Source organism: Rhinatrema bivittatum, chromosome 1 (genome assembly GCF_901001135.1).
Source record: "Rhinatrema bivittatum chromosome 1, aRhiBiv1.1, whole genome shotgun sequence".
Classification (NCBI taxonomy): Eukaryota; Metazoa; Chordata; class Amphibia; order Gymnophiona; family Rhinatrematidae; genus Rhinatrema; species Rhinatrema bivittatum.
The window spans coordinates 532500664-532528588 of NC_042615.1; the positions used below are offsets into that span (position 1 = coordinate 532500664).

The window sequence follows — 27925 nt, forward strand, 5'->3', positions numbered from 1 at the left end:
CAGTCCTTCCAACAAAATGTTTGAGTTCTAGCTGGAAAAAAAAATGACTGCTGGAGAAGCCCAAGGCCAAAAAGCTCGTGGTAAGTGAATTTAAGACCTGCATCTGCAAGTGCCATCATGGATACTCACTCCATCTGTTGATTCTTGGGCCCACACCATGATTCTTCAAACTGTTAGAGCTGCAATTGCATTTTCCCTGGGTGCAGAAGTATCACACCAGGAAGATAGAGGCCCTTCGGAAGGCACCGATGGGTAAGAGCCCTAAGCCCTTGGCAAGAGGCCAAGCTGCAGAGCCACTCTTCATCATGGAGCAAAGTATCTTCAGTCTCCCAGTGCAAGGAGTCCAAATGAGAAGCCTACCCTTTTGTCTCTGCAAGCATAGGAATTCACTCAGCCCCTTGCCCATGGTGCTGGGCTCTGGATCCAGAAGCTGAGTATACTATGAAAGTTTTCAGCACTAAAGGAGTTGCAGAGAAAGTTGCCTAAACAGCAAAGGAAACCCTCTTCTGGGTCATCCCTATCAGAACCAAAAAGTTCCATTTACCGGCAGGTTCCTCCTCAATGCCAAGAAGGGATGTAGCCTCATCAGCACAGATGTAGTCATCATTTCTGGCATGGAAGATCCCCATTGCGCTGAATCGCCTGTTCTGCCCACACCTGCGGCTGACAGGCACCATTTATGTCATCAGTATGGAGCACATATTCTAAGATGCCATCTACAACTCTTGGAACACCAAACCATGGCACCATCTGCAGCACTGGAACAGAGTGCTTTGGCACCTAAGTTCAAATCCTGCAGTGGATGTTATGGATACCTAAATTATTTATCAATTTTAAAGTGTACAAAATCCAATGTTATGATCAATGCAGATCAAAATCATACACCCAGAATTATTAAAAGCATTACAATATAAAACAAAGCTAGTCTGCATCCCATCCTGGAAAGATCTGATGATGGAAATAAATTTCTTTGGGCAGCCAAGTTTTTGGAGGAATTTCCATAAGTTATTGCAGTTGATTGCACATTGAACATGTTAGGATTTGCGGATTAAATAAATAAATAATAAAATAAAATTCTATCAAAGACTTTTGTCAGGTCTATAAAGACAATGCATAGATCTTGAATTTACCTGGCCAAGAACACTGACTTCTAACGTGTTTATTTGGCTAAGTTTTGTACTTAGTTGGGTAAATGCCAGGATTTAAAAGTCCTACTGGTCTTACTGCTCATTTAGCGAATAGGTCTTCCAGAGTTCTATGTTGAGTACTCTGATTGTGGCTCACCAGCTCTGTATGTTGCAGTATCTGCATGAATGTGCCCAGAAGTTAAAGCCCTGGAGAGTCATCAAACCCAGACCAGGTGGACATTTGTTGGGCAATGGACGATGTGGAGGAATGTGAAAGCATCTTATCCATTCTGTCATCAGCACTTCAGTGGTGGCCATTTAGGCCCAGAGGCTCGTATGGTGGTGAGCTAGCAGCCTCTGAGAAAGTGTGCATAATTGTTTCGTAGATGTTCCCAGGGGGGTAGCCTACTCAGTGATAAAGTTAAGGAGCATGAATCCATGCTCCTATCACTGTCAACTGCAATGGGAGATTAGCTGCCTCTGGCTAGACACCAGTTTGTTGTCTTTTGCAAGTGGAAATTCCTTAGAGATGCCTCTTCCTCTGTTTCGTCATTGAGCCTCATCCCTTCTACTGCAGCAGCAGCTTTCAGTGTGAGAGTTTCAGGGAAAGATATCAGCCTAAACTGGCTACCAGTTTTTGATATTTCTGAGATCTGCCTTCCCATTAATGGGGAGAAGGGTTCAATCATTCCTACCGAAGTAGAATTGGATCACCAAAGATCATTTGGGCCTGTGGAATTTGGTTACCACTTGTGCTTCTCTTGCACTTTTCTAACCCATCGGATTTCGGTCTTCAATTCAGAGCTGTCTTAAACTGCTCAACTACAGTTGGAAATGGAGCTACCCCTCCTGCAGAAGATGATCAAGCCTGTACTTTCCGAGGAGTGAGACCAGGAGTTCTATTTCCACTATTTCCTAACCCCTAAAACTGTGAGGATTGATGCTTATGACAAGATTAAAAATTAGTCTTGTGTTCTCAACCAGGTCACCTTTACCTGTCTTTCCCCCACTTCTTTCCTCTACCCTTCCCTTAGCCTTCGCCATTCCCACCTTCTTTCCTGAAGTCACGGTAGAGGAAACTGCTGGTTTTCTCTCTTCCTCCAAACTCACTACTTGTTCCTCTGACCCTGTTCCCATCCATTTCCTCTGCTCTGTTTCTACTGCAGTCATCCCTTCCATCTATCACATCCTCAATCTATCACTCTTCAGTGCTACTGTTCCTGCTGCCTTCAAACATTCATATCACTCCTTAAAAATCCCTCACTGGATCCTACCTGTCCTGCCAACTATCATCCCTCACTGGATCCTACCTGTCCTGCCAACTATCATCTCATCTCCCTTCTCGCTTTTGCCTCCAAACTACTTGAATGTGCTGTTCAGTCCTTCTGTCTTGACTTTCTTACATCTCGAGTCATTCTTGATCCACTCCAGTTTGGAATTCATCCTCTACATTCAACTGAACAGCCCTTGCCAAAGTTTCCAATGACCTGTTTATGGCTAAAGCCAAAAGTCTTTACTCTGTCCTTATCCTTCTTGACCTATCTACTGCTTTTAGCACTGTTGATCACCACCTACTCATTGATAATCTGTCATCAATAGGATTTCAAGACTCTGTCCTGCTTGGTTCTCTCCTTACCTCTCCCATCGCACTTGTAGTGGTTCCTCTACTGCCATTCCACTATCAATTGATGTGCCTCAGGGTTCTGTCTTGGGCCCTGGTTTCCTCTCATGGCTTTCAATACCATTTTTTTGCTGATGATTGCCAGATTTACCTTTCTACACCAGAAATCCAGTCCCGGATCTTGGCCTGCTTGTCTGACATTGCTGTCTGGATGTCCCACCGCCACCTTAAAACTCAACATGGCAAAGTCAGAGCTTCTTATGTCCACCCCAGCCCACCTCCCCTCTTCTATTTTTGTGGATAATACGGTCATCCTCCCTATCCCCTCAGCCTATAACCTAGCATTCATCTTTAACTCCTCTCTCTACTTCTCAACACATATCCAAAACCACTAAAACATGCCATTTCTTTATCTATAACATCGCCAAAATCTGTCCCTTCCTTTCTGAACACTCTACCAGAACCCTAATCCACTATCACATCTCCCGCTTAGACTATTGCAACCTGCTCCTCACAGATCTCCCAGCAATCCATCCCTCTGCACTACAGTTTACCCTAAGTTCAGCTGCACAACCTATTTTTCGCCAAAGTCACTACACTCAACCCCTCTTCCGAAGTCACTGTATTGGTGCTCTATCCGCTCCCACATACAGTCAAGCTCCTCTTTCTCACCTACAAATGTCTTTATCTGCAGCACCTCATTGTCTCTCCTCTCTTCTCTCTCTAACCCTTGTGCACTCTGCTCATCAGACAAGTTACCCCTATCTGTGCCTTTCTTCTCTACCGCCAATTTCTGACTCCATGCTTTCCACTAGTCTTCCTGAACTGCTGCATCATGCTCCCTCTCTGTGTATAAATCCCATCTAAAGATCCACTTTTTTTAGGCTGCTTTTAAATCTTAGGTCTGATTGCTTTTACCCTTAACTAGCTTTCTTTTTCTTTTCTTTTCTTTTTTAACCATTGTCTTTATGAAATTCCCAAAATCTCTTGTCATGTATGTTTGTCTTATTATATTATAAGCTCTATTGAACAGACTTTTTTTGTGTGTGTTTGTACAGCACTGCGTATGTCATGTAGTGCTATAGAAATTTTAAATAGTAGTAGTAAGTAGTATTTATGAAGATTGAACAAACTGCTGGTTCAGAAGAAGTTCAAGATGAATTCTCTCCAGACGATTCTCCCTTTCATTCAACTGAGGGATTGATTGTGCACTCTGGATATGAAGGATGCTGAGGCGCATATCCTCATTCATGCCACCTGCTGGAAGTTCCTCTGGTTTGTGGTAAAGGACATGCAGTACCCCAATACAAGGAGCTCCACTTTGGCTTACTTGCAGCCTTGAGGATATTCACAAAATGCATGTTGGTAGTGGTGGTGCAACTTCATTGGCATGGTGTCTGTCTCTTCCTCTATCCAGATGATTGACTGGTGATGGGCCCACCGAAATCATGTATTCTGGGGTCCCTTGTAAAGACCATTTTGGCTCATCCTGTCTCTGGAGTTTTTTGCCAAGTTTAACCATCTTCAAATTCAACAGATTAAGGGAACCTGGATAGATTCTCTACAGGAGAAAACTTTCCTTGTGACCAAAAAAGCTGCAGGACAGGATGTCAGTAAGGTCGATCCTGGCTTTCTCTTATCTCCTTTCAGGAAAGAGAATTTTAAACCAGATGAATAATCAGGTGCAGGCAACTTATCTTGCAAGAATTAAGAATACACTAGTGGAGCATTTCAGTAGAGGATTGCATCTGCACAAGTGGCCCTTGGATCAAAGAATGTACATGATCTATTCATTCTGTGGGGGGAGGATGGTAGCTGAACTATTTGCCTCTGAAGACAACAGAAAGGTTGAAGGGTTCTGCTCCTTTCATCTCTGGAAGTACAGATCAACTCCCAAGAATTGTCTGTTAAACTGAAGCATTAGTCTGATTTTATGTATACCTTCCAATCTCTCTAATCACCAGGATTGTCCAGAAAATCATTTGGGACAAGACAAGGATGATACTTATTGCATCAGCCTGGCCATGACAAGTGTGATTTCCATCTCACATCCATCTATTAGTACAGTGCTCTGCTATTCAAATCTTATATCCCTGGTCCTTGCAGCTTAGATGCTGAATCTGCAATTGTCTCCACTTTATGCCTGCAAAAGAAGTGGAGGACATTCTGATTTCAACTACAAAGCCTTCATCTAGGAGGTCCTACAATTTTAAATGGAAAAGGTTCTCAATTTGGTGTGAGATCAACCAACTGCATGGCAGTAGTAGTAGTGCAAATTCATCAGCATGGTGTCTGTGCATTCCCCTATCTGGATGATAGACTGATGATGACCCCATCCCAATCAAGTATTCTTGGGTCTCCTGAGGCTCAAGACATTTACTTCTTCTTTTCATCCTCAAGCCTTAGTACCTCTTTACCTCATCAGTATTGTGGCATATCATAAGCAGGTGGAAGGGGCTTTATCTCTCTACCTTTTGGTATCCAAATTCACGAAAGAGTTGTGGCATTCCAAGCCTCCGGTCAATAAACCTCCAGTGCTGTGGGGCCTCAACATAGTACTGGCTCAACTCATGAAACCTCCTTTCAAACTTAATGAGTCTTAGTTCCTCATCTGGAAAGTTGTATTTCTTGTAGCCATCACTTGGGCTCAAAGTATGAGTGAATTGCAAGCTCTGGTTTCCTGTTTACCATACCTTCATTTTTTTTCACAATAGGGTGGCTCTGTGTACTTACCCTGAATTCCTTCTAAAAGCAGTGTCTGCATTCCAAATTCACCAATTAGTTAAGCTGCCTACTTTCTTTCTGAGACCATATGTGCACAAAGGAAAAAGGGCTCTCCACCCCTTGGACTGTAAGAAAACCCTAGAATATTATTTGAGAAGGGATCAACTTCATTGTAGGTTTCTCAACTATTCATGTCCTTTGATTCCAATAGACTTAGAATGGCAATGGCCAAACGAACTATTTCCAGTTATGGGCTGGCTGGACTAGAGATTAGATGCTGTCCAGGCAAATCAAGTGAGAGCCATGGCAACTTTAGTAGTTTATCTCAGGGCCACTTGCATTGAATACATGTGCACATCTTTTCTTCCCACTATTATCTAGACGACATGTCCCAAAGTGACAGTAACTTTGGGCAAGTAGTTCTGCACAGTCTGTTCTCCCAGTAGACCTCACTCCACTTGGTGGAACTGGATTGTCTTAAATAAGTGTTTCTGCTATACAACCCTCAGTTTGGGACTTCCCACATGTAATGTGTAATACATGCCTGCTTGTTGATGGAGAAAGCAAGTTTGCTTACTCGTAAATAGGGTTCTCCGTAGAAAGGATGAATTAGCCATTCTTAATACCCACATGCCTCTCTAGAAAGTCGACTAAATCACTGCACCTTGAGTGTGGGGAACCTCCTGCACATGCTCAGTAAAGATATACTGAGCTTGTGAGAGATGGGTCCTTATTGGTGCTGCCGAATGATGTCACCCATGTATAATGGCTGATTCATCCTGCTGTCTTCAAAGAACCTTTTTATTTTCTTTATATTCTACTTTTTCGACACTTCAAAGTGGATTACATTCAGGTACTGTAGGTATTTCCCTATCCCCAAAGAGCTTACAATCTAAGAGAGTCGTTTATCATTTTGCACACGTGATAACGCCGTAACGCATGCATTATTTACCGCATCACACGTTAGTATGCAAATTTCACATTTGCTATGCAAGTGGGAGGGGTTTGGGTGGAGTTAATGGTAGTGAGCTGCTCCTAATGTCAAATATGATAGAGTAACACACAGCAATGCAGGTTTTAACACCGGAAATAACTACATCTTTTTTGTATGCATTGTGTCTGCGTTAGTAGTGCATTATTGGCTGAAATGGTTTTTATCGCAAATGCTGGTGAGAGAGAGAGACTTTAGAGACTCACATATAAGTTAACTATTTATATCACTACAATAGGGAGCACTGGTAACTCAGGGTGAGGTTTGGGGGAGGAGAAGTTTGACATGCACAGTCAGAGGTACGAACAGCACAGTTGACATCAGTGAAGGTTTGTGTGATTTGGAGTGATGAAAGGTCAAAGAAGAGTTTCCTAGTTTGTAGCCAGATGGTCTCAGGACCAATGGGTTATGTGCTCCCTTGCTAGCAGATGGAGATGGAGTCAGGTTTCAAAGCTGACGTCACCCTAGATATACCCCTGCAGTGACCTCAGCCATTCAGTATCTCTCCGTCTCCTAGCAGACCCTGATGGGCTAGGCCCCGTGTCAGACTCGGTGGGCACTCCATGTGGCAGGCTGGGTGGTGCCAGCTTGCTTACTGTTTTCCCCCATTGATCGGCAGTACAGGCAGTGTGGGCTTGCCTTGTTGTGCGCCTAACGCGCGCATAAGTATGTGCACACCTGTATGCATAACTGTGCGCATAAGTACACGCATACATTCACGCAGAACCCAACTCTTATGCTTACGAGCGTCGGGGCGGATTTGTACGCATTCGAGCTCAGGCACTAACTGGCTAAACGCACTAAGAAGCACAAGCGACACTCCCTTTGTGGTGTCTGCCATATTAGGGCTGCATAGTCTGATCTAGAATCCTTCTTGTGTTAGCACTGTGAGGAAGCCCAGGGCGGGCTGGACTCTCAGAACTTCTCCATGCCCAGCCCCTCCCAGTTGGAGGACGTGTCAGCTACGACCTTAACTGGTAGCACCCCAGATCTGAGCAATCCCGGGGCTGCATCCTCCCCCGGGAAAGAGCAGTTCAGCGACCCCTGCCCCAGTTCCTACTGGGCTAGGTATGGACCCGGCAGCCTTTTCTTGGGTGGAATTCTTTCAGGGCCTTCAAGCCTTTGTTCAGGCAGAATCAGCTGCTGCCCCTGCCCAGTCTGAGCCCCAGCTGGGAAGGCCTTGTCCTCCCAGCCCTATCAGCATGCCTTGGGACATGCCTTGCCTCACCAAGGGGTATCCCTGACAGGGACCCAGACACCATGGACGACGATGGGGATGCAGACTTATTGGAGGACGAGGAAATCCAGGCTGCAGGCCTGGAGCCATACTGGACCATGCTATGGTTTTTCCACAGAAATGAATTGCCGGCCCTGGTCTCCCAGACCCTGAAGACTCTGGAAGTTCTTGGCACGGACCTATCTCTGAACCAAAGAGGATTCCCATCCTGGTGTCTCTATGGAAAGCCTCTTGCTATTTCCCAATGCTGGAAGCTATCCAGGAGTTGATTGACCTGGAGTGGGATGCCCCGGAAGCCAGTTTTAAAGAAGGTCAAGCCTTGAAGGCCTTGTACCCCCTGGACCCGGCAGTCAAAGAACGTCTGCATTTCCCGAAAGTGGATGCTCTGATCTTCATTTTCTCGAAGCAAACAACTATCCCAGTAGAGGGAGGAGCACCCTTGAAGGATGCACATGATAGATTGTTGGAGTCCATCTTTAAGCATGCCTTTGACGTGACAGCAATGACACTGCATATCGCATCCTGTTGTTCCCTGGTGGCTCGTTTGTGTCTGCTTCTCTCTCGAGAGGCAGGTAGCTCAGGGGCGCATCCCAGAGAGGCGATGGAACCTGCAGCGGCCTTCCTAGAGGATGCAAGCTCTGACCTAGTGCATACCTCGGCCAGAGGAGTAGCCTCAGTGGTGGCGGCCAGAAGACATCTATGGCTGCGAAATTGGTCAGCAGACGCAACCTGTAAGGTAAACATCAAGGGATCCCTTCTATTCAGAAGCGAATTGGAAAAGCTAGCCAGTAAGTGGGGTGAATCCCCAGTGCCTCGGCTACCGGAAGATAAGAAAAAGAGGTCCCGAGCACCCCTCGCCCATGAAGGGTTGGGCCAGGGGCTCCCAGAGCTTCCAGCCCTTTTGAAACTCATTTCACATATCTCAGCCCTCGGGAAGGTCTCAGTCCTTTCGGAGCCGACAACCAAAAAGAGCAACTGGTTCGGGCTCAGGTTCGACCCGAACTTCCCAATGAAGTTTGGCCGACCCATTCATGGGACAAGAAGATAGAGGGCCGACTATCCCTCTTCTATCAGAGGTGGGTCGAAATCACGTCAGACAAATGGGTACTGGACATCATACAAGAAGGATACGCTCTAGAATTTTGCAGCATCCCTCGGGACATGTTCATGATATCACCTTGCCACTCCCAGCACAAAAAACTAGTAGTGGAATCCACATTGATAAGGCTCCTCAGAAAGAGGGCTATAACCCAGGTACCTACACCCCAGGAAAATATGAGGCATTATTCCATCTATTTCTTCATACCCAAGAAGGAGAGTTAATTTCACCCCATCCTGGATCTCAAGAGCATCAGTCATCATCTGCGAGTAATTCACTTCTGCATGGAAAACTCTTTGCTCCGTCATAATGGCCGTACAACCGGGAGAGTTCTTAACATCCCTGGACCTCTCCGAGGCCTACCTCCATACCCCAATCCATCAAGACCACCAGTGTTTCCTATGCTTTGCGGTACTGGGCCGCCATTATCAGTTCTGGGTGTTGCCCTTCAGCCTGGCAACTGCCCCCAGAACATTCTCAAAAATTATGGTGGTTGTAGCAGTGGCACTGAGGAAAGAAGGGATCTTGGTGCACCCTTACTTAGATGACTGGCTGATCCAGGCAAAGTCTTGGAAAAGAGCCTCCAGGTGACCAGCGGGTCAGGTCCCTGCTTCAGGAACTCGGTTGCGTCGTGAATATGGACAAGAGCAGTCTCAAGCCCTCCCAGTCTTTAGAGTACCTGGGAGTCCGATTCAACACCAAGCAGGACAGTCTTCCTCCCTCCCTTGAGGATATGGAAACTGATGTGCCAAGTGCATTGGTTGATGAACACAATGTGCCCCAGGGTGTGGAGCTATCTCCAGGTCCTCGGCCTGATGGCGTCAACCCTGGAAGTAGTACCGTGGGCGAGGGCACGATTGCGGCAAAGCTCCCTGCTGTCACATTAGAACAGACTGTCTCAAAACTACTCAGTTTGCCTCCACCTACCGATGGAAGTATGTTCTCGGCTACAGTGGTGGCTACAGGAAGTGCATCTAAGCAAGGGTGTAGGCCTATCCCCACCGAACTGGCTAGTCCTCACGACAGACGCGAGCCACCAAGGGTGGGGAGCCTAATGTCAGGAATTGACAGCCCAAGGGCGATGGTCTAAGGAAGAGGCGTGCTGGAACATAAACCCCCTGGAAGTCTGAGCTGCCAGATTAGCATGTCTACAATTCCACCACAAGCTCCAGGGACAAGCAGTCTACGTGATGCCTGACAACGCAACAACAGTAGCCTAAATCAATCACCAGGGAAGAACCATAAGCACCAAGTGTCTCTGGAGATAGACCCCCTTATTGAATGGGCGGAGTTAAATCTACAAGGGATCTCGGCCTCCCACATCGCAGGGAAAAGACAACGTCAGAGCAGACTTTCTCAGTTAGGAGAGTCTGGATCCAGGGAAATGGGCATTGTTGACCAGAGCCTTCCAGCTCTTAGTAGATCACTGGGGCCTCCCATCCATCGACCTACTGGCCACAACCCACAATGCAAAGGTCTCCCAATTCAGTCACAGAAGAGATCAGTGCTCCCAAGGGATTGATGCCCTTGTCCAGACCTGGCCAGAGGAGGACTTATTTGTACGCCTTCTCTCTGTGGCCTCTGCTGGGCAACATCATTCGCAAGATCAAAGGCCACAGAAGATTAGTCCTTCTGGTGGCCATGGATTGGCCCAGACACCCGTATTATGCAGACATGTGGAGGCTTCTGGTGGAGAGCCCCCTATGCCTCCCCCCGCATAGGGACTTTCTCCAACAAGGTCCGATCCTTCACTAGGACCCAACTCAGTTTTGTCTTATGGTCTGGCCCTTGAGAGGGCTCGCCTGACGAAGTGTGGATATTTGGCGGCTGTAATCGCCACCTTGCTCCGCGCACGGAAGTTCTCGATGTCCATGACATACATGTGGATCTGGAGAATATTTGAGGCCTGGTGCAAGGAACACAGGGTGCCTCCTCGGACGACCAAGATCCCTATAATTCTGGAACTCTTACAGGGCGGCTTAAACAAAGGACTGTCCCTCAATTCCTTGAAGGTCCAGGTGGTGGCTCTCTCCTGTTTCAGAGGCGAAGTGAATGGAGACCGCCTGTCAACAGATCCGGACTTGGCCCGTTTCCTAAAAGGAGTTAAACACCTCCGACCACCCTTAAAGCGGCCGGTCCCCCTATGGAACCTCAGTCTAGTATTGGACTTCTTAGCAGGGCCTTCCTTTCGGCCACTGCGCACTCTATCTCTAACCCTGTTAACACTGAAGACTGTATTCTTGGTGGCGATATGCTTGGCTCGTCGCATCTCTGAACTACAGGCGCTGTCATGTCGGGAGCCGTTCCTCCGGTTGACTCCAGGAACTTTGCAGCTTCACACTGTCCCTTCCTTCTTGCCAAAGGTAGTCTTGGAATTTCACCTGAACCAGTGCATTTTCTTACCATCCCTAGATAGATGCAAGGACTTGGAAGACTACCACCTCCTATGCCACTTAAACATTAGTAGGCTGTTAGTACGGTATCTAGAACATACAGAACTAGTGCGCAAGACGGACCTCTCGTTTGTTCTTCATGGTGGAAGAAAACAAGGCGAAACAGATTCATAAGCTACCCTAGCTCGCTGGATCAAGGAAGTGATCACGGGAGCTTATGTAGAGGCAGGGAAACCTTTACCCCTTCAGGTTAAAGCTCATTCCACTAGGGCCCAGGCAGTATCCTGGGTGGAAGCTAAGCTACTGTCTCCCGTCGACATGAGCCAAGCAGCGACGTGGTCTTCCTTGCACACCTTCTCCAGGTTCTATAGCCTGGCCGTCCAAGCTTGAGAAGACGCAGCCTTTGCGAGGGTGGTGCTAACCAGACCATGGGCATTCTCCCGCCCCATTCAGGAGTAGCTTTTGTAAATCCTATTGGTCCTGAGTTTAACTGGCTACATGCTAGGAAATGGAGAAATTACTTACCTGATAATTTTGTTTTCCTTAGTGTAGACAGATGGACTCAGCATCCTGGCCTCTGCCCATGAACAGTGCCAAGGAATCACTCATGAATCTTGATCCCAAAGCGGTTACAGGTAAGCCATCATCCTATCCCTAGATCTGGGCATCTATAATATTGCTGGGATTCAGGGCTTATGTTTGGTTGAGTACAGTTATGGTCACCAGTTTTAATCAAGTTTTTAATCAAGTTCTTAAGTTATTAAATTGTATTCAAGTTTTTCAATAGTATGTCCACAATGGCTTTTGAAAAGAATACTGAATGGCTGAGGTCACTGCAGAGGTATATCTAGGGTTATGTCAGCTTTGAAACCTGACTCCATCTGCTAGCAAGGGAGCATATAACCCATTGGTCCTGAGTCCATCTGTCTACATTAAGGAAAATGAAATTGTCAGGTAAGTAATTTCTCCATTGATTTGTACAATGTTTTCTCTACTTAGCTTGATGCATTCTCTGCCTAGCTGCAATCAAGCTAGGTAGAGAGTACATTGTACAAATCTACTCTTCTTTTACCTATCACCTCTGCAAATCACACAAAATTTTTACTAATGGCAACTGTGCACGTCAAACAGCCCCCCAAACCTCATCCCGAGATACTAGTGCCCCCTTTTTATAGTGGTATAAATAGTTAACTTATATATGAGCCTCTACAGCAGAGCTTTCCAAAGTGTGTGTCGCGACACTAGTGTGTCGCCTGCAGTGTGCCGGTGTGTCGCGCAAGCCCGGTGCACGTGACACACCGGCAAGTGGGAGCCAATGCGGCCGCTGGTGGACCTCATCCCACTGGCGGCTGAGCAGTGAAGTTTTGCTGGGCTGGGCTGCGCTGTGCCAAGGACGCACAGCAGGAAGATCGGAAGGGCCGTGGTGAAGCTCACGTCACCACGGCCCGAAGAAAAAGTCACGTCTAAACGTGCAGGTGCTCCTCCTCCTTCCTGCCCACGCGGCCCCGACGACAAATGTTGCCGGAGCCGCACGGGCAGGAAGGAGATGGAGCATCTGCCGCGTGCAGAAGAGGAGCAGCGGACTGAGAAGAGGAGGAGGCCCGGTAGCAGGGTCCCCACCGCGGATCGGCACGCGAAGATCAGGGCCGCCGCTGCCACGGATCGGCACGCGAAGATCAGGGCCGCCGCTGCCGCGGATCGGCCCGTGAAGATCAGAGCCGCCGCTGCAGCGGATCGGCCCGTGAAGATCAGAGCCGCCGCTGCAGCGGATCGGCCCGCGAAGATCAGAGCCGCCGCTGCCGCAGATCAGCCCGTGAAGATCAGGGCCGCCGCTGCCGCGGATCGGAAGATCAGGGCCGCCGCAGATCGGCCCGTGAAGATCAGAGCCGCTGCTGAGCCCATCCTGCAGCGACCCATGAAGAGGAGGCCCAGAGGTAAGAGAGAGGCTGAGGGCCCGTAGAGTGCGTGTATGAGATGAGTTGAGAGATTGTGTGCGTGTATGAGATGAGTTGAGAGATTGTGTATGGGAGTGAGGACCTGAATGTTTGCAGAGACAGCATGTGAGAGCCTGTGTGTGTGTGAGAGACAGCATGTGACAGTGAGAGCCTGTGCTTGAGCAAGACAGCATGTGGGAGTGAGAGAGAGCCTGGGTGTGTGAGAGTCAGACAGCATGTGCAAGAGAGAGACTGTATGAATGATTGTATGAGAGAGAGCATGTGCGAGTGAGAGCCTGTGTGTGTGAGAGAGAGAAAGCATATGAGAATGAGAACCTGACTGTATGTTTGAGGGAAGAAGATAGATGGAGAGAAAAGAAATAGAAAAAAAAGACAATATGAAAGGAATTGGCAAAAAAATAAGAAAGGGGAGGTGGAACAAAAAAGCCTGTGACCAACCGATTAGAAAACTAAGATCAGACAGCAAAGGTAAAAACAAAATAAATTACTTTTTACTGATTGGCACATGTAATCTTTGGTAATGTTCAAGAGTAGCACTTTCTCTATGCGGATCTCACAATGTACGAGATCAACATGGAGGAAATGGAAACCCACGGGGCCTGCACAGAGGAGGCAGCAGAATGGGCTTCAGTGCCAATAGCAGCAATCAGCGCCTCCCCAATAGCCACGCGACAGCAGTGACAGTGGCAGCAGAGGAATGAGAGGGGTTCCGAGGTTGCTGGCAAAAGAAAGAGAGGGGGGTCTGCCTTTAGTGTGCATGTGTAAGAATGGGAGTCTGCCTGGGGGTGTATATGTGTGAATACATGGTTGCTTGCCTGAGGGTGTGTCTGTGTATGAGAATGTATGGGTGTCTTCCTGGGGTTTTTTGTGTGAGAATAGGTGCCTGCCTGTGTGTGGTGTATGTGTGTGTGTGAGAATGAATTGGTGCGTGCCTGGGGGTCTGTGTGTGTGAGAATGAATGTGTGCATGCCTGGGGGATAGTGAGTGAGTGGTGTGAAAATGAATGGTAGCCTGCCTGGGGGTCAGTTTCAGTGTGTGAGTGACTGGGAGCTTGCCTGGGTGTGTGTGTTTGTGTGAGAATGATTGGGAACTTGCCTGAGTGTGTGTGTTTGTGTGTATGTGAGGGAGCCAGAAAGAGTGAGAGCATGAGTGTGTATGAGAAAATCCAGGGGAGTAAGAGGTTGTGTGTGGAGGGGGAGAGAGTGTCTTAGAGCCTGAGAGTGTGTCAGTGTCTGTGAGAGCGAGAGGTTATGGTGGATATAAGAGCATGAATGTGTATGTATGTGACAGTGTATGCGTGAGAGAGAATGGACATGTGAGTATGTGTGAGAGAGAGAGGATAACCTCCTAATCCTCGACAATATCAGGGTGACTGGAAATCAAGAGCTCCCACATATGGACAGCAGGGGCTTTTTAAAATCCTTATTAGTTTTAATTATTGGGTGTTATTTGATATATGTGCTGTTTTGAAATATTTTATTGGTGTTTGGGAAATTGTAAAAAATGTATATGATTTTAATTAATAGAAATTCTATTTATCAGTAGTTTTAAAATATTCTTTTATTAGTATGGTTTTACTATTATAACTGATGCTTTATGTTTCTTGATTTTATTTGTCTTATGAGGAATGGTGGTTCTGTTTTTCCATTGTTAATACACAGAGTCTGGTTAGTTTTTGTCTAATTTGTGCTCCTTTATTTTGTATTCTGTATTTGGTGAGGGTCTGTCTCTGCTCCTTGTGTGTGTGACCTTGATGAGAGATTCTGCTAGCATAGGGATCTATAGCAATCTGGTTTGTTTTGTTTCCTCAGTAGGTGGTGTATTGGTATTCTAGAACCCAGTGTAATATTTACCCTTGCTTTTTCACAGGTAGGGTTATTGTTGTTTGAGTCCTTGGTGTTATTTCTGTTGTGTTACAATGGGATTGCAGTTTAGATTTTGAGTGTCTTTTTTGCGAGGTTTTGTATTAGTTCACAATATGCCTGGCAGTGGAAGGTGTTTGTGCTGCTGTTACTGTGAGGTGACACCAGAATTTGAAAATATCTTTTAGTATGATGAGCTGTAAGGGAAACAACCAAGCTCCATTGTTTGGGGGAATTTCAGTGGATGCACAGTTACAGAACTGGAGGTGCAGGGTTTATATTAACATTCTGTCCCTTCCTATAAATTCCAGACTTCACTCTCATAGCCATATTGAATTAGTTGAATGAGGCTATCAAATAATTTTATATTGTGAAATTGGCCAGCTTTTTAAAATTACGCAGAAGACCCTTTGGACTTTCTTATTAACACCAAATATTCAAAAGCTGTGTTCATCCCATCAAGCTCATATATCTCATTAGAGGTAAATTGAATAACACAATAACTTTGTTTTATTATTGTTATTCATAAATTATAACAATAACATTAATCTTGGAATATTATATATTTTTAATATAAATGAAAGGTTTTCACAAGATAGGTTGTGTCGTGAATCATTTTATTATGTATATATTTAAGGAAACATACATAAATTGTCGAAATACATTTCGTTCATTTAACCTTTAACCTCTGGTTTGCTAGTAGACTGAATTACTGTGTCCCGAAATTGTTTGTCTAAAAAGTGTGTCACCAACATGAAAAGTTTGGAAAGCTCTGCTCTACAGAGTCTCTCTCCCATTCACAATAAAAACCTTTTCGGTTAGAAATGCACCTGCGGTGGATTACTCAGCGTGTGATGTGAAAATAACATAGGGTGCGATAAATGTATTGCGCATTGCAGAAAATACGCGATGCGGTAGCAGGAAAATTAGCCTAACTCCGCCCCCTTTTATATCGCGGGTGCTATTTCCACAATATTTATAGCAATTTGATAAATCTAGGTTTAAGTTCTGTTCCTGAGACAATGGAGGATGAAATGACTTGCCCAGGGTCACAGGTAGCAGCAGTGGGATATGAACCCTGGTTTCCGTGATTCCATTGCTCTAACTAGTAGGCTGCTACTCCACTCCGAGGAGAACACTGTTTCCTGGTAAGCAAACATGCTTTTTCATTTACTGACAAATATACTGACTGTGCATCAAGCAGCATCTGTTGGGATTTTGTACAGTGTTAAGCGTCAAATTACACTTTATGATGCTTATCCAGGGATACAAGAACACTTAGATTTTGTAGAAAGTGTAATTTTTTATTTATCAATATAAGTATTCTTGGGAGATGCTGATGCCACTTCTCTGACAAACTGACCACCAGCATCTCATTGTATACATGAACTGATCCTTCTTTTATAGGTAAAATACAATATAGTACTAGGTTAGAAATTCTAAAAATGCGTGACTACCCAGAGAATCATTTACATAGATTGTCATATCAACAGCATGTTAGATTATCCCTAAACTACCCTGATTATTTCTCCAAGGTGGGGCCCATTTACCTCACTCTTTAGGTAGTCCTTTGTTCTGTTAGAATCTTGCTGGTCAGGGCAATTATCACATCTTAGGCTGTGTTTACAGATGCCCCTTTAGTGACAGTCTAGCCTGAAGTTCCAACCGTTCCCGTCTGCTTTTGTGACCCTATAATTAAGCATCACAAAGTGTCGCCAGCTTCAACTGTTGTCCAGGTGTCCTTGGAATTCCTCCAGGTCAGGCTCCTGAGGGATTTTGTCAAATGCTTTCTAGAAATCCAAATACACTATATCAACTGTCTCACCTTTATCCACTTGTTTATTTTTGCCCTCAAAAAAATGTAGCAGATTGGTGAGGCAAGACTTCCCTAGGTTAAATCCATATTGTCTTTGTCCCATTAAACTTTGCCTATATATATACTCAGTAATTTTGTTCTGTATGATAGTTTCTACCATTTTACCTGATCTTTAGTTTTCTAATTCACCCCAGATCCTCTGGGCAAAATCAACTTGGAATCTGTCTACTGTTTGTCATCCTGCTAGGTACTTGTGAGCTAGATTGGCCACTGTTGAAAACAGGATACTGGGCTTGATGGACACTCAGTCTGACCCAAAATGGCAGTTCTTATGTTATGTTCTGAATCTCTGTTATGTAGTGTAGAGGGAAGTGTGTGCTGCATAAGGCACTATCTGCTGACTGATGAAAGAACTACTATGCCAGACTACAGGGACAATCATGGTCTGTGTCTCTGAGTTTAGTACTACAGAATATGGACCTGCTGAGAAACTCGGAAGGGAATAGGAACATGGCAAAAAAGTAAGCTGCAAAGGAACGTCCATGATATCACAACTCCAGAAACATTTCTACCTAAATAATGACAGAATTTTGTCTTTTATTGATCCAATATAATCCAACTGTATTATAAATCAGTTTTTGCAATCACATAGGTCTCTTCTGCAGATGTGGTCACATCTTTCAATAATTGTTATATTAGTCTGATAATATGTATCTGTGTGCAAAGAATCCATTTTTATGAAAGATCAGTACAATTACTAATTTAATTTATCTGATTTTTATATTCCGCTTTTCGGCACTTCAAAGTGGATTTCATTCAGGTACTGTAGGTATTTCCCTATCCCCAGAGGGTTTATAGTCTAAGGGGGTCATTCTTCAATCACGTTAGGGTCTTATCGCAGGTGTTAGGGCCCTAACACCCACGATAACGCCATAATGCCTGCGATAAATAACGCATCGTGAGATGTGTATGCAAATTTTTAAAATGTAGTCAAGGGGGAGGCGTTTGGGAGGGGTTTATGAAAATAAGGGGTGCGTAACATTGTATGCGATAGCACACTATCGTGGGATTTAACCCTGGAAATAATTACACCATTTTTCCTGGCATTATGCTGTGTGATATAGCCGAAATGGTATTTACGATATTTATCACAAATCCCATTTTGGGCAGGGAGAGGGGAAGAAAGACAGAGAGAGAGAGCCTCTCTGGAGGCACACATATTAGTCAACTTTTTATACCACTGTAAGAGGGACCATTCTGAACTCGGGGTGAGTTTTGGTGGTGGGCTAGTTTCTTTTTTTTTGGGGGGGGGGGGAAGGGTTTACATGCACAGTCTTGCGGTACGAACAGCACAGTAGACAGTGAAGATTTTAAGTGATTTGGATTGATGAAAGGTATAAAAAGATGAGATTAGTACATTGTACTCTCGACCTACCTTGATGCACTCTCTACCTAGTAGCTATGAAGCTAGGTCGAGAGTACAATGTACAAATCTCATCTTTTTATACCTTTCATCACCTAGCCCACCACCAACCTCACCCCGAGTTACTAGTTGGCCCTCTTACAGTGGTATAAATAGTTTACTTATATGAGAGCCTTATAAAGAGTTGCTCCCTCTGTCTCTCTCTCCAGCAGCAAGCAGCCCAAAATGTGATAAAAGGCCTGTGTGGGCACTTCTCAGTGTGCATATCACGAGGTGTGATAAATTTAACACATGTTGTGGTAAAATAGCTATGTGATGCGGTATCAGGAAAATTACCCTAACCACGCCTCTTTCTTTATTGCGGACACTATTTTTCACAATTTTATAGCAAAATGATGAATCTAGGCCTAAGTTTGTACCTAAGGCAACAGAGGGTAAAGTTATTTGCAGCCATAAAATGCTTTCCAAGTACAATTTTCAGGAATTCATCACTGTGTGGGTGGCAGAGTGATGCTGCAATTTATAAAGCTGCACCCTTAAAATTTGAGTGAGTGTAGTTGTAGAACATTTAAACTGGTCTGTAAGATTAGGAGTTGAAAGAAACTAGCTGACCAAAAGATTTTAAAAAATGGGATTTTTTTGTTCTTCAGGAGGAAAAAGGTCTTGTTCATGGTAATGTGTGTTCAAAGAATATTCTGCTGATCAGAGAAGAAGACAGAAAGACTGGAAACCCTCCCTTTATAAAGCTCAGTGATCCAGGCATCAGTATTACAGTTTTACCGAAAGATGGTAAGTATTCCAGTTATTTCATTTATTCATGAGCCATAGGCAACTTGGATGTTTGAGTAGTAACCTCACTAGTTTTGGTAGCTGTTTTAGGTTATTACAGAGTTGGGTGGTAAGTCATGAGAGATAGGGGAATTAATGTTAGATTTATTTATTTATTTATTTAAAACTTTTCTATATCGACATTCAAGTAAATATCACATCAGTTTACATAGAACTGGGGAAACCATTAACTAAAGAAATGCAAATTTACATAAAACGTAAGGGAACTGAACTAGGAGAGAAGGCTAGAATAGCAGAGACAAGTGCCCGGAAAGCAATGTTAACAAAAATATACAATTGTATATGAATTATAACAATATATGACTGTTATTTACAGTATGTACAATATGTATTGTAGAGCAGTGGCTTGTAATATAGTGGTACTCATAGAAGGAGCGGCAGATAGGGGGCTGAGATCTGGGGGCTGCAGGGTTAGGTAAAGGCTTGTGAGAAGAGCCAAGTTTTAAGGTTTTTTTTTAAATGTTTGGGTACAGTGTTCTTGGCGCAGGTGGGCGGGCATTGAGTTCCAAATAGTTGGTCCAGCAATGGAGAGGGCCCGTTCTCTCGTGGCTGTGTGATGGATGAGTTTGGGGGCAGGAGTGAAGAGGGTTCCTTTATACACCGTTCTCGTAATTTAAAGAAGCATACCACCAAGGAATGCTTCTTTAAATTGCAAGTATTAAAAAAATTAAAACCACTTCTGCACTTCTGAGATTTCCGCCTGGTCACTACAATCTATCATCCTCCCGAAACTGGACTACTGCAATTCACTCCTTCTGGGCCTACCAGCCAGCACAATCAAACCTCTTCAGATGGTCCAGAACGCGACGGCCAGGATCCTCACAACACTAACAAAAGGGAACACATCACCCCTATCCTCCAGAACCTTCACTGGCTGCCAATTAAATTCAGGATACTCTTCAAAGCCCTCATGATGATCCATAAGGCCTTACACAACATCTTCCCCCCTCAACCTAACCTTCCAACTTCAGCAACACATCACCAAGAGACCCATCAGAAGAGCGTATAAGGATATGCTACACACACAGCTGGCCAAAACCTCACTTAGGAAACGCGCACTTTCCACTGCTGGTCCCTCACTTTGGAACTCGCTCCCTCCGGACCTCTGACAAGAACCCTGCCTCTTAGTATTCAAAAAGAAGCTAAAGACTTGGCTATTTAGCCAAGCGTTCCCTGAGAGCTAAGAGCTGATGATTTGAGCCTTACAGTCGCTGGTCCACTAATCCTATTGTAAATATGTTTTGATTTGCACTTTATTTTAACTAATCATGTTTTGAATTGCATTCCACTTGTTCTCTGTAAGTTTAATTTCAACCTTGTTTCAATGTATCCGCCCCTGAGGCGACAGTTCAGTTCTCTGTAAACTGGTGCGATATGTATTCTATACAGGAACATCGGTATATAAAAATTAAAAAATAAATAAATAAATATTGCAGGGAGTTATTCAGCCAATGTTTGTCTGGGTTGTGCAGGGTTTTATGGATGATAGTAAGAGACTTGTGAAGGACTCTAAAGCTTATAGGGAGCCAGTGAAGGTCCATGAGTATGGGGGTAATGTGATCTCTTCTAAGGGAGTTGGTGAGGATTCTGGCCGCCACGTTCTGGAGCATTTGGAGCGGCTTGATCGAGGTAGCAGGGAGCGGAGGAGAGTGTTGCAATAATCAATTTTGGTAAAAAGTAAGGCCTGTAGAACTGAGCGAAAATCATAGGGATGGAGATTAAATATGGGAACATGTTTGCTCAACTGCTCAGGATGATAGAGAACCAATGAGAAAAGAAACAAAAGCTGACTTGGATAAGAGTCAATATCCAACAAGCAGCCATGCTGGCAACTGATATATATCCTTAGCAGTGTGGTCTTTATAACTGCCTAGAAATGTTGTTAGAGTGGGATACAAATATTTAAAATAAAAATAAAAAAATAAACTAGGTGGACTGGATGATCCAATTTATCTTTATCTTGGTCATCTGTTATGCATTTCTGTCACCAAGTATGAGTTCAATATATTTTCTTCCATGTCTTGCTCTTTTTACTTTGGTGTTTTCTTTAGCTTGGCTGTCATTGCTTTAACTATGTTTATGTAAAAAAAATTACTGCATTAGATAATGGCAAGAGGACATAAACCACTTCAAATCACTTTTTTGTAGTTACACCTGCTCTCTCAGAATTGATATTGAGCAGTTTTACCTTCATGCTATTTAAGAAGCTCTTTATACAAATAGTTGCATGTTCTGCACAGCTGCAGGTTCTTCACATGGCTTACAGAGTTGTAGAGTTCAGTTTGAGTCCATTTTTAGTACATCAGTTTAAAGTATTTAAAAAGAAAACAGAACAAGAAATGGAGTGCATTTAATTTGCTTTTACAAAGTCCAAAAAAACAATGCAACATAACAGCAATATATTAGAGATTCTGCTGACTACCGATTTTCCTGTCTTTTGCCTTTGTTTTCCTCCCCATTGTCATATATTTAGTTTTCTTTTTCATTTTGTTCAAATATATGCATGCGAGAGTAAGCCTTATTTCATTATGGACAGATTTTGCCATAGAAAATCACCTATAATATAGTAAGACTGACCCTGACTTATACATCAGATCAGCTCATTCTGGCCAAATGTAAGCAAATCTATCCAGTCTATGATATAGAAGCTAATAATAGGTAATTTATCATTTGTCCTTCACTAAGAGCTTCATGAGCACATTATGGAATTCACATATAGAAACTCATTTTAAAAGGAGTTACAAATGTAAACGTAACTACCATTATAGCCATTTTCAAAAGCCTTTTGCTCGCATGACATGCACTTAATTGGGTAAATCCTATTAACAATTCAGACATAGGAATTTTCAAAAGCCCTTTTACACGTGTAAAACCCAATTTTAAGCAGGTAAATTCTTTTTAAAATCAGGCCCTAAGGGTAATTTTCAAATGCATTTCCACAGGTAAATAGTGTTTCCTTATCCTGCTAGACCAGTCCAGACATCTGGGTTTATTCTGTCCTTCCAGCAGATGGAGACAGAGGACACAAATTTTTTGAATGACATCATCACCAATACTTGGTACAGCACAGGCAATTGCAAATATCCTTATTTCAAAGAAATGGGAGTAGATCAACAAACTGTCCCTAAAAACTAAAATATGGAAAGCAAGTGATAAATAGACCTTGGACTTTCCACGTAAGGAATGATTAAAATTTATGACAAACCTAAGGCTTACTGCCTAGGAGAGCAGTCAGATCCTGACATTCTGGGAGATTCCTGGACTGGTGTAATAAGGTCCAAGGAAAAGAGATTCTCCATTGACAAGCAGGAGCAGAATTAGTCATGACACATGGATGATGTCATCAGATGGTGCCGAACGGACCCGTCTCTCTTAGCTTATAGAACTTTTGGTCTACTGAGTATGTGCAGGAGTTCCTGCATGGCTTTCCTCCTGAGCCCCTCAATCTTTTTTCATCTGAGCATCAGCACAAATGTGTACTTTGTGTCTGTTTTTCTTTGTGATACCTCTTATGAACTTTAATTTTTCATATTTTTTTTTGTTTTGTTGCATTACTTCGCTGCCTTGGCAGCCCCTCAAACAGTACTTTTCAGTGCTAAATAAAAAAAAAATTATTTGCTGAAAAAATCTGGCACTAAGAAACCCACTGTTGGTGGCATCAGAGACTGCATATGACATTTATTACCTTGCCTAAGATTGAATCACAACCAGTCCAACTGCTACCACTGTGGCCGGATGTCTCTGTACTCTCAGAAGTCCACAGCTTGGAAGATGGAGGAACTGCATAAGCCTCTGACTAACCACAGCCATTCCTCCTTCTGGAGCAGAGTCTCTTCTATCTTTCTGGGTGCCAAGCTCCCAGAGTAAGCCGCCCCCTTTGGTGAAGGAAGCCTGGGGGCCCCTTCATCTTGGCAGGCAGAGTAAGCAGAAAAAGTGCCATTCTCAGGCATCTGGAAGCCCTTCATGTACATCACAGCCTCAGGGCTTAGTAAAAAGAAGTGCCATTCCTCGAAGCCAGTGACAGTCGACACAATGCCTTCCTAAACAGTAATGCTGTGACATTCCAGGACAGAATCACCGCCAGCAACCGGTCAGACAACCCCATTCACCCCTACAGAGGACAGAGCATTCTTCCAGCTGAACCAACAAACATACAAACACTTTCAGCAATCATCCAAACCTCTCCTCAATCAGACAGACACGGTCCGTCATCCATTCATCTCAGACTAAACCTCCTCCAGAACTCCACTCATCATGCACACTTTCAACATCCCAATCATCCACAACCAAAGGAGAACCCCTTCAACTAACACCATCAACGTCATACAAAAAAGAATTATCCCTATCATGACATCTCCATTGAACCAACTTCTAGGCCTCACACTACTCTCTGTAACCCTCTTCAATGCGCAATCCTTAACTAAGAAGATACATATTCTCAATGATTACCTTCTGGATTCCAACCCAGACATCTGTGCCATCACAGAAACCTGGTTAAAAAACTCGGACATAGCCTTAACCAACCAACTACCCATCCAGACTTATGATATCTTCACCTTCCATAGACATAAAAAAAGAGGAGGCGGACTTCTTCTAGCCACCAAGAAAGAACTCAGATTGACCGCACATTCAATCAAGACAGAGTCCAAATTGGAATTGAGTCTAGTCAAGTCAAAACATCTACAAATAATGTTAGTCTACGCTCCCCCGGGAGTTCTAGAAACGGACCCCTCGCCCCTCATAGAATCCATTGTGAAACATATTAACTCTGACCTTCCAACAATGGTCATGGGGGATTTCAACCTCCATACAAATGCAACACCTCGCTCTGCGAACTGCGAAGCCCTCCTCACCACCCTCGGAGCTATGGGATTCACTCAGACCATCAACAGCCCCACACATAAAGCTGGACACACTCTGGATCTAATATTCATCAACTCTAACTTCACTTGCACAGTAGAACCCACCTGTTCCCCAATCCCTTGGTCAGATCATTTCCTGATAGAATCCTCCTTCTCCACACACAAACAGACACACACCTCCCCACACCTTTCTACCATTCAATTCAGGAAAGCATGTCCATCTGATACACTCGGCGATCAGCTCTCTAAAGAATTCTCTAACTTAGACCTAGCTAGCCCTGACTCAGCTCTATCCTCCTGGCAAAAGATTACAGAAGCAGTCGCAAATAAATGGTGCCCAATAGTCTCCAAGTCAATCAACCCAACAAAAAAGGGAAATCAACCCTGGTTCAGCACTGAACTTAAACAGATGAAACAGGACCTACGCCATAAAGAAAACAGATGGCGCAAAACCCCTAACACATCTACCCTTTCAACATACAAGGGATTCTTACATCACTACAGGACCGCCATTCTACAGAAAAAAAAGGAATACTATGCAAATAAAATACACCATTTCCAATATGATGCCCAGGCCCTTTTCGCTTACGAAACACAAATCACTAAATCTACCCCCCCACCTATTCCAGACGAACAAGCTCTCTCCAAGGCTAATGAGCTCGCTTCTTTCTTTCAACAGAAGATCTTAAATACCCTCGCCCTCCTTCCTCCAAAGACAACACCTCTCAAGTCAGACGAGAATCCCCAGTCTCGTACTAGACCCAAATTTGACAGTTTCGAATCAATCTCCACTAAAGAGATTGAATCCCTTCTAAAGAGACAAAAACCATCTAGCCATCCGGCTGATAACATCCCATCGAGACTCCTGCTTCTCATCCCAAACGCGATCTCAGGACCTCTGACTAGCATCATAAACAGCCTTCTAACTCAAGGAAGTTACCCAGACAGTCTCAAAACCGCCTCACTCAAGCCCCTCCTCAAGAAACACAACCTAGACCCTAATGTACTAGCTAATTTCAGACCCATCTCTAACCTCCCATTCGTTGCCAAACTAACGGAGAAACTGGTAAACACCCAACTTTCTGAATATCTAGAAGACCACAAGATCCTATACCCCTCGCAATATGGTTTCCGCAAATCACGCAACACGGAAACCCTCCTCATTTCACTTACAGACCATATTATTATGGGGTTAGACAAAGGACACTCCTTCTTATTAGTCCTGTTAGACATCTCGGCGGCATTTGACACTGTCAACCACACCATCCTGCTGGATCGCCTAGCAGATATCGGCATCTCCGGATCTGCCCACAACTGGTTCAAGTCCTTCCTCAGCAATAGGACTTTCAAAGTCAAAATCAACAATAAAGAGTCACCCCTAACAAAATCAACTCTTGGAGTACCACAAGGTTCCTCCTTATCTCCAACCCTCTTTAACATTTACCTCCTCCCCCTCTGCCAACTGTTAACAGATCTCAACCTAATTCATTATCTGTACGCAGACGACGTGCAGATTCTAATCCCTATAACAGAATCAATCTCAAAAGCGCTCACCCATTGGAACAACTGCCTTCTATCCATCACTAATCTACTCAACAGCCTAAACCTGGTTCTCAACGCCTCCAAGACAGAGCTGCTCCACATCTCCTCAAATGAAAACAATTTCGCCCCTCCATCACCACACATTTCTCACATTACCTGTAAGCAGGTTAGAGACCTTGGGGTAATATTAGACAATCGTCTAAACCTAAAGAAAATGGTCAATACAACCTCCAAAGACTGTTTCTACAGATTACAGGTTCTAAAACGACTTAAACCACTCTTATTCTTCCATGACTTCAGGACAGTCCTCCAAGCGCTACTTTTCGCCAAAATAGACTACTGCAGTGCCCTTTTCCTAGGCCTCCCCAAATCCACTACCAAACCACTGCAGATGATTCAAAATGCGGCAGCGAGGTTGCTGACCAGTACCAGCCGCGGCGATCACATCTCACCCATCCTTAGGAACCTACATTGGTTACCAGTTAATTTCAGAATTCTATACAAGTCAATCACCTTAATTCACAAAACCATCCATCATCATCTGCAACTCGACCTGGAAATCCCATTCAAACTCCACTCCTTTAACAGACCAACTAGGGATATTCTCAAAGGCACTCTGAAATTTCCCCCCACTAAAGCCTCACGCCTCTCTACAACCAAAGACAGAGCTTTTTCGATAGCTGGCCCATCTATCTGGAATAGCATCCCATCAAATCTCAGACTGGAGCCTTGCCTTTTAACTTTTAGAAAAAGACTTAAAACCTGGCTCTTTCACCAAGCCTTCGCCGATCCACCAGACAATCACTAGATGTCCTTCACTCTTACCCAATCTGGCATTTATACTCACGAATGGACTCTGATTCCTCCAGGTTAAAGCACCTATTAAGCTTTTAACCTATACGCTCTATGGTTACACTTTATATTTTTCCTGCCTTATCTTCTTTCCAGCTTGTTGCAAGCTTCCAAGTTTCTCTTTCCCTGTTGATTGTAACTTTTGACTTATTCGTACCTATTGTTTATCTTTGTTTACTTGAATTGTTTACTCCAGTTATACCCTTGTTAAATGTAAACCGATCCGATATGGTTATTTACTATGAAGGTCGGTATAAAAAATGGTTAAATAAATAAATAAAATTTAGAATTGGCTCTGTCAATGCATCGAGCCCCAGTGCCACCAACGCATTGACCTTCATTATCAATGATGCTTCCTCCCTCGACGCCCCAAACCTCGGAATGAGGATCCGCATTGTTGATGCACTGAGCTTTGGTACTACTGATATAACTTTTTATCAAATCATCAGTGCTTTCTATACACTCAGAGGTTGATTTTAAAAGTGCTGCTTGCACAAAAATGCCTACAATCATGGGCTGCAAGTGAGTAACACGGATTTTAAAAAGGCACAAATTATACACATATGTACAAATGCATGCATGAAAAATAAGGGGACTAAAAAGGGATGGAGAATGGGCATTCCAGGACAGAGCCAAAACGTATGCACGTAACTCCGTATTTAAAAAAAACAGCAACCGTAGCGCATGTAGGCTATATATTCACATAACTTTACTGCTGCTTCTGATGAGGAAGGAGCAAGTCTGTAGATCTTGACTTTTAGGGCTTATAGGACAGGATCAGGAGTCTGGGTCAACTGGGCGGTGTGTAGGATGAAGAACCAGAGGGTTCTGAAAGACCTCAATATTAACTGGACAAATTGGCAAACTAGGAATGTGCCTCGTACGAGCATGTTTTAAAATCTGCTTACATACATGTGTAAAAACCAACAAAGTCTTATGGAAGACATGCACCAGCTTTGTTAGAGTAACCTCTTAAAATTAGGAGCACACTTGCCCATGGTTGGCATATTTTAAAACATACAATCAAGTGCGTGCATGATTTAAAATTCCAATGTATCTTTCCTTATGGGTGCACATGTGCTCATTTTTAAATTACCAGGGAGGTGTGAAATAAGATATGCTCTACTTACTTCCTCCTATTTCAAGTGCAATTTCCCCATCAAAGTTGTTGGAACAAGGTCTGTGTCTGGACACACCAGATCCCATCCGTTCGGTGGTGCCCTTAATTTCTAACCAGCCGCTGGGACAAATTTTGCAAAGTCCAGAGGGTTTACAAGAGGACTTTATCTTGGTCTTGAAGAGGATGTTTTACCCCCAATACTTGACCAGAGGGCACGGCAGCCCTTGAACCAAGTGGCAGAGTTGGTGAAGACTTTCTTATCCTCCCTGGCATCTAAGGGCAAGGAGGACATTCTTCAACCTCTCCTCTCCGCAGTATTAGTTTTACTCCCTAAAGAGGGAACTACTTTTACCCCTGGCCCAAAGGGTACTCCAGCAGAACCCGTGCAAGATAGTTCAAGTCCACCCCACTCTCTCGCAGTGGAGTCTGGTCACTCGGACGTTCCCCAGGAA

General features: G+C 44.1%; 1 protein-coding gene across 7 annotated transcripts in view; it reads left to right on the plus strand.

Moving 5' to 3' along the window:
• JAK2 (Janus kinase 2) overlaps positions 1-27925 on the plus strand; it is a 419848-nt gene that overhangs the window by 275730 nt on the left and 116193 nt on the right. For all 7 annotated transcript variants that reach the window (XR_003858317.1, XM_029613659.1, XM_029613675.1 and 4 more), the window contains one exon: positions 18899-19037. Coding sequence is in view for 6 of the 7 variants with exons in the window: in XM_029613659.1 (XP_029469519.1) it covers positions 18899-19037 (139 nt within the window). In the remaining variant the exon portion in view is untranslated. The remainder of the gene's footprint in view (positions 1-18898; positions 19038-27925) is intronic.